At 41.3% G+C, this 14,086-nt stretch overlaps 1 protein-coding gene across 1 annotated transcript; it reads right to left on the reverse strand.

The window, feature by feature from the left end:
* Nucleotides 1-537: 537 nt before the first annotated feature.
* Nucleotides 538-13,292, reverse strand: LOC103700868 (PLASMODESMATA CALLOSE-BINDING PROTEIN 5). The gene is made up of 3 exons (XM_008782764.3): nucleotides 13,161-13,292; nucleotides 11,168-11,425; nucleotides 538-883 (listed from the first exon to the last, which is right to left on the reverse strand). Exons 1-3 carry the CDS (start codon nucleotides 13,243-13,245, stop codon nucleotides 849-851), a joined length of 378 nt encoding a protein of 125 aa, XP_008780986.2. The 5' UTR covers nucleotides 13,246-13,292; the 3' UTR covers nucleotides 538-848.
* Nucleotides 13,293-14,086: the final 794 nt, after the last annotated feature.

Here is a 14,086-nt window from a genome sequence, read left to right on the forward strand (position 1 = left end):
GCTCTAGCATAACAGCCACTTTTTTGTAGTTGTTTCCTTGATTTCCTTTCACGATGGTATGATGACAATTACACAATGTCCCATTAGGCATTCCAGAAAGGGTGACAAATTAGATGGCAAGGGGTAGATTGGGTACGGCCACCGGTATAGAGTGCCAAAAAGATGGTGATCAAAAGAAGGATACGAAAGTAGCATGGATCCAAGTTCCTTGATCTTTAAGAATTTTCACCACCATCACACTATCCTTCGAAGAAGATGGATCTGGATAGGGATAAAAGTATAGCCTGGGCTATGATAGTAGAGATCTAAGTTAAAACTATTTCTAAGAAAGTTATTAGTAAGATAAACTAAGAGTACATATCATTTGAAGTGATCATCAACATTCTGGCAAGACATGTTAATTAGAGAATTTATATTGAAATTCACCCACAAGTTTCTCATTTACAAAATATGTTTTGTCTCATTTGTATGAAAAATGGTTGAATTATTGTTTCCATAATTGGAAAAGGTTTGCAGTAAATAAATTAGAAAAGATGATGCAAAAATTACAATAATGTGATTATTCACGTGAAAATTAAATTTTGATCAATAGTACATAGTAAACCACAACAAAATGGCATTTATCAATTACCCTTGTTTCTTAGATCATAGAAAACACCTTAAGTTGATATCTAAACATCTATAATGATATGATGACAAACATAAAGAATTTACATAAGTAAATTTCATATTCTGTTGCCTAGCCTTGTTTTTTCAGACTAAGGGAGAGTTTTGCCCAAAAAGATGATCAGCTTAAGCATCATGAAGGGAACAAATGAAAAGCTTTATCATGGTATGACTTCTTAGCATCAGGGAAGTGACTCAAAGTGACATGAACCATGACCTGCAAGCAAATATAAACATCAAAAATCACCAAATTTATCAACAAACAAGTACATATATGAACATATATAACCTAGATGAGAGTATGTGTTAATTTTTGTGGCCTTGTTTGACTGCTCTCAGACAGTAGTAGCGAGACAAGAATAATAACATTGAGTCCCATCTAGTATGCTACCTAGGTGCTTGCCAATGCTTTAGGCTTGTTGATTGTTGTGAGGACTGATATAGGTATGTGTTTAGTCCTATATTGACTCTATACTAGAAAGATCTTAGATGGTTATACATAATTAAGAAATCTAAATAACATCTTCCAGCTAACCATTTTGGATGAGGTCCTGAGTTATTGCAACTATCTTTTTGCCGCACCAATTGCTCTTTAGTTGACAAAAAACTATACTTCTGTAACATGATTTCCATTTTATTTTGTTCTTACGAAGTAAACTCTAATAATTTAATAATCATGGTGGAAACAAAAATAAAGTCATTATTGTAGTTTAGAATTATATTGACATTATCAATTCAATAAATTAAAGAATGTCATTATGGTCACTTGACATTGATGTGTAATGGTTATCTTTCTAACAACTAAAAGACAGGCTTTCCTTTCTCTCTCACTCTCTCACTCTCTCCCGCCCTCTCTCTCTCCATGTGCATGTATGCGCTCGCATGTGGGTGAAAAAACATATTATCTTTTAGCAAGAACATTCTAATTAAGAATTTTTTTTATTTATATGCCACAGAACTGACCACAACTGATGTGGAAGATAGACCAATTAAGGCTTGACATGAAGCCTCTAACGAACCATTCAAACCCATCATATGGCTGACCCTAGAGGTGTATGGAGAGTCCTTTAAAGTTTACTCTCCCACCAGCTAATGACACCTCAATAATGATCGTGAATGGTTTTCATAACCATGTGGCAAACAAGCGAGATGCGTAGGGCATAATACGTGGGTGAAATGCCTATGCATGATCTTTGGGACATGCGATTGGTCATCAAAAATAGCTGATCCATATGCCCAAACTTTTCGGCGATGGGCACCAACCTTTACCTATATAAAATATTCTCAGGGCACCCTTCAGGTAAGTCCTTTTGAGGGTTTTTATACCCTTGTGCTGCCACTCTGCCGCTCTCACAACATCTTTGCAGCTTCTTGAGAGTCTATTTAATTTAGACATCAAAAGGTCCCCCATCAGATACTTTCTAACAAGAGAACTTTCTTGTCTTTGTTTCTTTTGGTCGAATCCAGCGTCAAAGCAAAGGCTCAAACATGGTCTCCTCCTCCCAGCACCACCTTGTGCGTGATCAGTATTGGAGTTATCGCCACCCAAGCATAGTGCCACTGCATCACTAGTTCAAAGAAACATCGCGGACTTCAGACGACCTTTACAGTCTGAGAAGCTGATCATCCGAGCACTCCAGTAGCTCAACCAGTTGTCATTTTGGTTGGGTTGATTCCCAGCGACAATAGATAGAGGAAGGGTCTTGATCCTACTATTGGAGGTTCAACGAGATGGCAAATAGCTTAAAACCATGAAGTCTTGTAGAGCATAGACAACACCCTCGACTGCCCAACAAGATGCACATGTAGATTTCGACTATTCTCTACAGAACCCTTAGAGGCCTTTGCGTCTATTAGAGCTACAAGCAGCACCAGTGGTTACTATCAAACCATTTCAACTGCTCGTGTAGCAAGTTCAGATGCTAACTACAATCATCTAAAACCTGTAGCAGATAATCGCCAACAACCAGTAGCAACAATAGCAGTAAGCTTACGAGCTGAATGACCATGGAGTCATCGCATAGCCGAGCCACCACTCCCCTCCTCGGAGTCCTGGATGGGCTTAGCAAAGCCATCGCTCTCACCCTCAAAGCTTAGGGTGGGCCCCGCATAGCCACCATTCTCATCTGCGTAGCCTTGGATGACATAGGAGGCATCATCATTGAGCTCACAATCTCAGGAAAGATCGACACCTGGCCACTTCTTCCCCCACCAATCGGAGAGGGCCTCCAAGAGGGAGGCTGACCGTGATTACAAGCTTGAGGAAATGGATCGCCGCCTCAAAGGCTTAAGGCAACACCACACCAAGCTCGGAAACAATGTCGAGTTTACTACTGAGCCCCCATTCTCGGCAAGAATCATGGAAAAGCCTCTCACTCCCCGGTTCAAGATTTCATAGCTCGAGATGTATGATAGGACTACCAACTCCTTAGACTACTTGGATAGCTTTAAAGCTGTCATGATGCTCTAGGAGGCCACTGACTCGGTACCATACCGAGCCTTCCTAGCCACACTTCGGAAGGCAACCCAATTATGGTACACTGTGCTTCAGCTGAACTCTGTTCATTCATTCAAGCAGTTCGGCCGGATGTTCATGGCCTATTTTATGAGTAGCTGGAAGTAGAGGAATGGGTTTGACACCTTCTTCACCATCAAGCAGTGAGAGGATGAGTCCCTCCGAGACTATGTCAACCGCTCAGTGTGGTCACTTTGGAGATCCACGATCTGAACCATTCAGTCACCATGTCCCTCATAAGGAGTGGACTAAAGATATTTCGGATCCTCTTCTCTTCTCTATGGAGCAGAAGTTCTCAAGAGATTATGCTGGGCTTCTAACCTAGGCTAAAAAGTACACCAATGCAAAGGAGACCATAGCAACTCGGTGAGGTTCAACTAGGGGCAGACACCATAAGAAAAAGAAAAATAAGCGGGCTAGGGAGGACTTAGAAGAGCCCAGCAAAAACTTGAGAAAAAATGAGGACAGTTCTCACTAATCGAGGAGTCTACCTCGGAGAGGTACATGCCTCTCAAAGCCTCCTAAGGAAAAATCTTCATGAAGATCTAGAACTGGGGCTATGTGAAATGGCCTCACAAAATGAAGCCAACTGTCCATAAAGACATGAACAAATTTTGCAAGTTCCATCGAGATTACTGGAATGGCACCGAAGATTGCGTACAACTCAAGAATGAGATTAAGGCCTTCATCAGGTGGGGCTACCTCGGTGCATACGCCAACAACCCATGAGATTGATCCAACACTAGTTGGAAGTAGCCTGCTCTCGAGCTGCAGATCGATAACAGGCTGGCCATAGGGGCTATCAACATGATGTCGGAAGGACTGGCAACTAGTGAAACAAGTCCATCTACACGAAAGACCTATGCTCAGGCAGCCCAGATAGGAAGACTGATGCTGAAGAGCAGAGGACGGACGAGGTCATCTTCTTCTTGAATAGTGATGCAGAAGGCATGGATGCTCCTCATACTGATATTGTTGTAGTTTTTCTAACTATTGCTAATTTCAATATAAAATAAATTTTAGTAGATAACAGAAGCTCGACAGATGTCTTATTTTATTAGACTTTTTATAAAATAAATTTAACGGTTGATCGGCTAAGGAGGATCAACTCCCCTCTGATCGGATTCTCGAAAGAGTCGATCCCTATGGAAGGCATCATCTCCCTTCTAGTTACTACAGGACAAGCGCTGAGGAAAACCACTATGATGCTCGATTTTCTGATCGTTAAAGTCCCCTCAGCTTACAATGCTATCTTAGCATGGCTCAGCCTAAATACCCTATTTACCCTAGTCTCCACTTACCACTTGCTAATGAAGTTCCCAACCAAAAATGGCATGGAAGAAGTCTAAGGCAACCAAACACCAGCTCGACAATGTTAAGTCTGCACACTTCAAGGAAAGGGAGCTATGGAGATGCTGCCCATCAAAAGCTTTAATGTCTGAGATGAGCAAAGATAACAACATAGAGAACTGGCTGAGGAACTCCTTCTAGTCCCCCTCGATGAAGTAGACCCAAGCAAGATAGTATAAAATGGGCCCATCTCAATAAAGAAGCCAAAGCTTGACTCATGGACTTCCTTCGAGCTAATGCCAACATCTTCACCTGGTTAGCTTTTGACATAATAGTGGACATTTTTGTTCACAGGTGGAGCATGGATCCAACACACCAACCTATTCAGCAAAAGAAGAGGAGCTTCGCCCTAGAAAGATAGTGTGCCATCGATAAGGAGGTGGACAAGCTTCTCAAGATGGGCTTTATCTACGAAGTTGACTACCCCGACTGGATGGCCAACATCATCCTAGTTAAGAAGGCTAACGAAAAGTGGCAAGTATGCATTGACTTCACTGACCTCAATAAGGTATAGATGCCACATCAAGGCATTCAGATGTTGAGCTTCATGGCAATGTTCTTAGGTTACAACCAGATCTGGATGGTACCCGAGGATAAGGAGAGGACCTCCTTCATCATTGATAAAAGATCCTACTGCTATAGAGCCCACCTATCAGTGTATTGTCAACAAGATCTTTAAGGACTAGATCAGCCACAATATAGAGGTGCACGTTGACGAATGCTGGTCAAAAGCAAGTAGGCAAAGCATCACATGACCCACCTCGAGGAGACCTTCTGGACCCTGATGAACTATTGCATGAATCTCTATCCGAGCAAGTATTCATTCAAGGTTATCTTGGAGAAATTCCTTGGATTTATGATGACACGATGTGGGATTGAGGCCAACCTAGAGAAGATTTATGCTGTGCTTGAAATAATGCCTATCGAGGATGAAGGAGGTACAACACTTAGTGGGATGCCTCATGGTTCTTTGTAGATTTGTGGAAGATTGACAGAGAGTTGTCTGCCCTTCTTCAAATCACTGAGGTAGATCAAAAACTTTTAGTGGTCCAAAGATTGTCAACCTACCTTCAACCAACTTAGAGACTACCTCAGCTTGCTGCCACTACTTACCAAACTAAGTTGGGGGGAAATGCTTCTCCTTTATCTAGACATGTCCCCCTTGATGCTAAGCTCGGTTCTCATCTGAGAAGATGATGAATATTGAGGCCGATATACTACACAAACCGAGTCCTCCAAGATACCCAGTTAAGGTAGTTAAGCTTTTAAAAGTAGCCTACACTCTCATCACCTTGGCTAAGAGACCTCGTCCCAACTTTTAGGTTCATTCCATCACCTCATTGACCTGCCAACTACTGAGGCAAGTCCTACAAAAGCTAGATACATCTGGAAGGCTAACTAAATGAATAGTTGAGCTCGAAAAGTTTGACAATCACTATCAACCCAACTAGCTATCAAAGCGCAAGCACTGGCAGACTTCCTTGTGGAGTGCACTATTCTCGAAGATGGGAAGGTTAGCACAAAGCCAGAGGAACATGAACTAAAAGATTCCTGGATATTCCATGTTGATGGATCCTCCAACTTGCATAGAAGCATAGTCGGGCTAATCCTCACCAGCCTAGATGGTGTCATGATGGAGCGTGCCTTGCATTTTGGCTTCAAGGCATCCAATAATAAAACATAGTACAAGGCCCCCCATCATCGCCTCAAGCTTGCCCAAGAACTTGGTGTTCGACACCTGAAAGCTCTCAGCAACTTCCAATTAGACATCAGACAAGTCGAAGGATACTTCAAAACAAGGTTTCCTATGGTGGTGAATTACCTTCAAAAGGTCAAGGACATCTTCTCGGCCTTTGAGGAGTTTGAGGTCCTATAGATCCCTATGATGAAAAATGCCAGAGCTAACCTACTTTCGAAGCTCACCACCTTGGAAATGCTGATTTGTAGAAAATTTCCTATCTTGAAGTGCTCGACAAGTTGAGCATTGACGAGGAGCCAGTCCTAGTTCTACAAGCCAACTTCAAACCAAGCTAGATCAATGCTCTCGTCGACTGCCTTCAAGATAGGAAACTTCTTGAGCATAGAAGGAAAGCTCGGAGACTTCAAAATCAACCCACACAATATATTCTGCTAGAGGGGAAGCTCTACAAGGGGTTATTCAACCTACCTCTCCTTCGATATCTCTGACCTTTCAAGACTGAATATGTACTTTGGGAAGTCCATTAAGGAATCTGCGAGAATGACCTGGGGGCAGGGCCTTAGCTTATAAGGTTCTACAATAAGGCAACTACTGACTGAGCATCCAAAAGGATGCAACTAACTTTGTAAGAAAGTGCGCGATCAATGCCTTCTCTGTGGCCATCCTGTCGCATAGAAGCCATAGCTCACCTTCAAACTCTGCAACTCTCTCCATGGCCTATTGGAGAGCCAGCTAAAGTGCTACAAGATAGTCCGCCTACCATTTTGCCAGCGAATGATCCATGGTGTAGGGCAAGGAAAAAAGAAGATAAAGGGGAGGAAGAAGATGGCAGTTGTTCCATCCATCAAGGGCAACCCCCCTCTTCTTTAATAGAGTTTCCAAACGGTCAGGATCAAGCCATCCCTCCTAATTACTAGCCATGTGTCGAGCTTACTGAGCTCCTAAGAGTCCGCATTCCTTTTGAAAAATATTTTCTAGGGCTCGTCCTTCGAAACACTGCTTCATTGGAGTTATTACTTTCATAAAGGCGGTACAAAGTTTGATGAAGGATTTGTGCTGGGTAGTGAGTCCAAGGAAAATTCTCAAACTCATAAAAGAGAGCAAGCATGACGTCATCCACACCTTCACAAGGCAAATGGGTGACCTTAAAATGCCATCGTAGATGGACAATCTCTGGCAGGATAAGATCCACGTGCTAGCCACCTGCAATCCTACCTCGGATCGTCCATCGACCTGCTTCCATGGGCTAATGATAGACGACATGCCAGCCTTTCCGAGCAAACCTACATCGGCTTGTATGCTGATCAATAGTGAAGCTTACGTCGGCCATAGTGTCAGCCTGCTTTGGATGACCTAAAATACTTAGCAAAAGTTTGAGCTAATGCTATGGATCAAGTTACTCCGAGCAGAATACTTAACAAAAATTGGACTGATAAGGAGAAGATAAAAATACAGTTCATTTTATTTCATAGAAAAAGGCTACAAAAGAGCAAAAGAAAGGAAAGAAAATACAAAACCATAGCTCATGAATACCCAAGCTAGGAGGTTGTCCTACTACTCTCCTTCCTCTTCTTCTTCTCCTTCCTCCTCTTCTTGTTCTCCATTGTCTCCTCTCAAGGAAGCCTGGGCGGCCTTGGGAAGCAGCTTGATAACCCTTCCCTTGCAGATGGTGATGCCCTTCTTGGAGGAGACTCTGGTGGCTTCTAGCATCTCATCGTGGAACTCATGTGAGTTCTTGTAGTCTATGGTGGCTAGACCTCCTCCTTAGCTCAAGCAGCCCTCTCTTCAGCTTAGGCAGATTTCTCCTCAGTTTGAGTAGCCTTCTCCTCAACCTAGGCGGCCTTATTTTTCACCCAGACGAACCTCTCTTCGGCTCAAGAAGCTCTAACCTCTGCTTCTGCCATCAAGCCTTTGAGAGAGCAATCTCTTCCTCATCCCCCTTCTTAATCTGGGGAATCTCCTCATCGATCTCCTACAAGATCCCCTTGAGCCTGGCTTCCAATAGTTGGAGCTGGGCTTTGATGGCATCGACCCTTATCTCAGAGAGATGAGCATGGGCCTCAGCCCTCTCCCTTGCCTTCTCGGTCGCTGACCGCTTCTTGGCCTGAGCCTTTCCTTGCTCGGCCTCGTGAATCTGAATGATTGGTGCTCTTTGACTTACACTGGTAGGAGCAGGTGCCCCACAAGCGCTCATGCAGAGTAGATCCCCTACGAGTAGAAAGAGAACGACCAGTTCTACTGGTCAAAAAGAATTTTAAGGTATCGAAGCTTGTACCCATATCTTAATGGCAATACGACACGATGAGGAGATGAGACTCTCGACTGATCGCTTCTGGAGCTCCTCATCTTTATCCGACAAGATGGGAAAGAGGCTCGACGCCTTTTTCCTCAGTATCTTCCACCATGTTCGAAGGTGCTATGAGCCTGTCGAGGTCATGAAGAAAAAATGACTCTTCCATCCATGGATTAAGAAAGAACCGAAAGGAAAGATGTTGTAGCCTTTCTTATAGGAAAGATTCCACTATCCTTTATTTGAGAATGCATCTTCATTTGGAAGAAGGCCCGAAACAACCCCATGGACCAAACAATTCCATAGAGCCTTAGAAAGTAGAAGAACTCGATGATTATCCTCTAGGCATTAGGGATGATCTAGGTAGGCACGAGTTGGTATCGAAGGAGCAGCTCGACAATGTTCAGAGGAATTAGAAGCCTCAACCCTGCCTTCAAAGTCTTACTATAAAGGACAAGCTAATTCTCCTGAGATGACACCACCCGATCAGAAGGACCGAGCAACTCCAAGAAAAAGTCTCGAAGAATGAAAAACTCAGCTTGGATCTAGTCGAGGTCGAACTCTTCTAGGATGTTTTTCAATGTCTAGACCTGAGACGATCTCGGACTGAGTTTTGCTTGAAGCCATGAAAGCTCAGTCAAAAGTGCCCTAATTCGCTTTCTCATTGTCCACAGACCACTCCTCTAGAGACAAATCCATCGTGGAGAAATTAAGGAACAAGGAGGAAAAAGAATAGAAGGTCTAGGGAGAGTTGAAGAAAATCTTGGAAGGAAAGCTTCGAAGGCAAAGAACCTACTGAGGATCTATAAAGGCAGAAAAACTCTGATAAGGTGGCGAAACTCTAGCAAAAGTACGAGAAGGAAGCGATCACAGAAGCTTGGTCACAACCTCTCTCTCCAAGCACTAGAGCATATTGGATCCAAATGGGGGAGATGCACCGCTCTCCCATCTTATATAGAGCCTCAAATGTCTCGAATAGGCACAGTAGTTCACCTACCCTAGCTAATCATTGCCACATATCGCTCGGATGTTTGCCCCTGGACAGTCACTCAGATCGCTATTAGCCTAAACGTCTAATCATTGCATCGATATTTCCACCATGAATGATACCGCTCTGGAAAGTGCAGCACTGACACGTACTTCCTAAAATGTGGTATCTAGAAGACCTCTGCGGCAAAACTGATAGGGTGACCGCGACAGCTCGGCTTTATAGCTTGATTTTAGGGCTTGACTTCACAGCTCACTTTGGCTAATCGACTTCACCAGCAAATCTGCTTCCATTGCTTGACCCAATAAATTAGCTCGATCTTGAAAGTGGGGGACCAGTGATATGCCTCAAAACCGACCACAATCGATACTGTAGATTGACCAATTAGAGCTCACCACAAAGTCTTTGACCAATCAGTCAAAGTCCACCACGTGGCCGACCTCAGAGACGCCTGAAGAGTTGTTTAAATTTTAAACTCTTCCCCTAGCTGGCGACACCTTGGCCACGATTGCGAGTGGTTTCCATAACTGCAAGACGAATGAGCGAGATGCATCGAGCGTGATACGCAAGCAAAATGCCTGCGCATGATCTTTAGGATGTTCACTTAGTTACCAAAAATGGCCGATCCACATGCCCAAACTCTCTGGTGATAGGCATTGATCCTCATCTATATAAACTATTCCTGAGAGACCCTTCTGGTAAGTACTCTTGGTCTTCTTTATGCTCTTACACTACCACTCTACCACTCTCACAACATTTTTGTTGTTCATTGGGAGTCTATCTAATTTAAGCATCAGAGGTTCCCCCATCGGATACTATTTGGCAAGAGGACTTTCTTATCTTTGTTGTTTCAGGTCGGATCTGGCGTCGAAGTAAAGGTTTGAGCACGATATCCTCCTTCTAACACCATCTCGAAGCAATTAGTATTGGAGCCATCGCCACCCGAGCACAACAACTATCATATTGCCACCACCTCAGAGACACATCACGATCTCCAACCGACCTTTATAGTTTGAGCAATTGATTGTCCAAGTACTTCAATAGCTCAGCCAGTTCGGCTTCTTAGTCAGGCCGATTTCCAGCAGCAACACTTACAATATGACAAAATTTTAATACAAGTTTTCCAGCTCCATGACACTTATTGCATTTAGTATTTGCTCTCTTTCTAATATTTATGCAAAATGTTTGCCGTTCTTTTATCATTCAATTTTACACCCTGTACTAACCATCCACTTTTTTAAAAAAAAAAAACAAAAGAAAAGATGACAAAATGCATAGACGGGAAGATTGTTCTGGGTGGCAGGCCAGTGGATGGCTTGTGAGGTACCCACAGAGTACTGCTGAGTGATCCATCCACAATCAAGCTATGGGCTCTACATATCATTGCACTAAAAAAAGAAAAAAATTGTACGCATAGAGAATTCTTTATGCATAGAAGTATACAAAATCTATGTGGAAAAAATTATTCTAATACAGTGTGTAAACATTAAAAGTAAAAGTATATAGTAAAGAGCATTTTTCTAAACCGTGGATCCAACTTGGTTCCTCAAGATAATTAATTATTATATATTGTTTAAGGCTTGTTGTCGTACTTTCAGGCAATTCTATGAAATGAACTGATAATGAAATGAGAACAGCTTGGAGATGATGAGTTCATACTTGGGTTCAAGTCGGTGACGATGGCAGCAGCATTGAAGTAACAAGAACCTCCATAGTTTTTGAATTTCTGCCAGTAGCTGTTGAAGGCATAGGCTGCATGGTCCCTGACAGTGTTGGGAAGGTAGCAGGGCTTGTTTCGTTGGATCATCCTGCAGTCTGCACCCCCAATACCACATGCCCAATCCATAGCCATCTGTAGAACATCATCTGGTGTTTGTTCATCAGCTACACACCATTGCTGCTCCAGATATGCCCCATCTATCATACAATTTATAGACCAAATTATTAGTGGAACATTTGATAGGGATATGTTATTCCATTCATGTCCATCTTGTCTTGAGCCTTGTGATTATTCATGCCACTTTTTCCTATGGAAGGATAGTGGCCTTTAACACTAAATATGTATGGATAAATGTAAAAGAAATTGCAATGAACGAAGCTAAAAATAATTGAAAGAACAAGTATCCACATGTTAATATCTGTTATGTTTATGATCAATGTATGTGCTGTTTGTCAGATCTATGTAATTTCTAGATTAAGTTTACTCGGTAAGATTCTTTCATTCTCTGGGAACTTCATTGTTCTATGCTTACACAACGTTTAGTTTCTGTTGTGCTCTTCATATTATCTGAGTAGTAAATTCTTTTGAACTTTACAGTGCAATTCATGTTCATGACATATGCTTTTAGCCATAGAACTCTTGAGAAGACCACTGGCCAATAATGCACAAGGGCTTTTGACTGCTAATTTTCTGATGCTGTTGCATTATAGATCACTCAAAAGCCTTCCAGTGCTACTGATTGTACAGCTAGAAAACTAATCCAGGTTATTGTCAGTCCCCTCCCAATGCATATATGAAAAATTCATTGGATTTAAATTGATTATGGCTAATTTGATCGCCTTTGCACCTTGAAAAGGAGATTGCATTAATTTGTGCTATCCAGTGGAACACTTTCCAGAACTTATGCACCGTGGAATTGAATTAATGAATTCCCATCTAATATTATCATGATTATATTTTTGAGTTGTTCTAATTGCAGATGTGCTGCTGTTGAATTGACAGGATAGATTGAAAAACCTTCTTGGTTCAAATTTTGCTCTAAATGAATTTCTGAATATTTTCTGACAGAATAAAGAATTATTCAAAATACAAAGAAAAATAACTAAGACTCAGTAAGGTTCGATACATTCTCCCTTAAATTTTGGTATTACAATTTTCTTCTTTGTCATTCGTTCCAGAAGTAGTAGTATGACAAAAGAGGGCAAAATTATGGATCATGGAGTTCCATGCAAGGTTCTTTTTCTTTTTCTTTTTCTTTTTCATTTTTTAATTCTTCTTGAAGGCCTGCATATATACATGATTCTTACTACTATGAGATTCAGTAGGCCTTGTTCTTTACAAGCAGGAAAAAGAAACACTCTCATGACATCCCTTAAGTTATATAATACAAACAAATAAATAAGACTCTCTGAATTGTATAATGTCTTACACTTTTGCATTTAAAACATAAATGAATATACCAGTTCTAAATGAGACATGAGATATGCTCAAAACAGATATGTCCTAGTGAGCTACTATCTTACCTGCTTCTGGTCAGAATCAAATTTAGGTTTCTTATGCCAAAAATTTAAAGGAAATATAACATAGTTTCTCTCATGTTGTCATTAAAGTTCTTTTTCATCAGTATAAGGTAGGATTTTTTCATTTTAGATTTCTCAGATATTTTCTACTTAGCCAATCCTCATAAGACAAAACCACGGAAAGTGAGGAGGTGAAATTTTTTTCAGATGTGACACCTGGTATATCATGAAGGCTGAATGTTAAATTATTGAAATAAAAGGATATTTTTATCATGATTGCTGTGAAACCTCCACAAATTTATCTATATAACTTGAGTGCACCATATTTTTTCCAAGATGAGTTTATGATCATAAATGGAGTCATGTCAGATGGATCAGAAGAGACAATCCAGATGGGTCGTAGCTGTCGTACCTGATCTTGGTGTTACCAGCACAACAATGAGCACAGAGATCAGCATCATTGTGGAACTGGAAGTCATCTTGTTCCCGTTCTTCATCCCTTGAGCTTGATCAGGAAATTGACATGTGATAAGCAAGCAAGAGTCTTCCAGACAATATATTCCAAACATCTGCTGCTTTTCTAAAAGCTGGTGCTTGGGTATTCTTCAATTAACTATAGACAATTGAGATTCTTTCCTTCATACTTGAGGTATGTGATGGTCGTTTTCACCCTGCGTTTCTTCAGCTGCAAGTATGGTTTTTTTGCACCCAAGGTATTCCTAGAACCGTGATCATTTGTGGTGCCTCAGTCATTATGGTTTGAAGTTAAATGTATAGGTTTGGATCTGAAAAAATCCTTTCGTTTTATTTTTTTTTAATCATGGAATCAGGATAGGTGATGATTGAAAGTAAAAGTGTGTTATTATTGAGATTAAACTACTATTATTTCGTGTTTCCTTTCTGACGTGCATTACTATTGTTTATGATCTCAATGTTTTCGTTACACAGTTTTGGCAACCTCACCTAGAGAAACCTTAGACTGCCTGCACTTTCTTTCAGATCAAACACATCTTTTGCATGTACCGGACATCTGTAAAGCTATACTTGGACTCTTATCCATTATGTGGCTTTGCTTTCTTCTCCTTCACGGATAGTTCAGACACTTATGAGAGTTGGAAAGATGGATGGGATCGCTAGAGATAGAAAAGATTAACTTCACGGACACAAGTTATGTACTAAGGTTTAAAGGGGTTGTTACAACAGATCGGAGGTTCCATGTTTGTTTGAGAAATAGGAGTTTCTTTTGCGTTTTATGTATTAATAAGGAGACTCTAAATAATAACTACTATCCGACCGTTACTTGTTTCAAAAACTATTTTGTAATGGGGGTCATGGCTT

This window comes from Phoenix dactylifera, chromosome 16 (assembly GCF_009389715.1).
Source record: "Phoenix dactylifera cultivar Barhee BC4 chromosome 16, palm_55x_up_171113_PBpolish2nd_filt_p, whole genome shotgun sequence".
In the NCBI taxonomy this organism is placed as follows: Eukaryota; Viridiplantae; Streptophyta; class Magnoliopsida; order Arecales; family Arecaceae; genus Phoenix; species Phoenix dactylifera.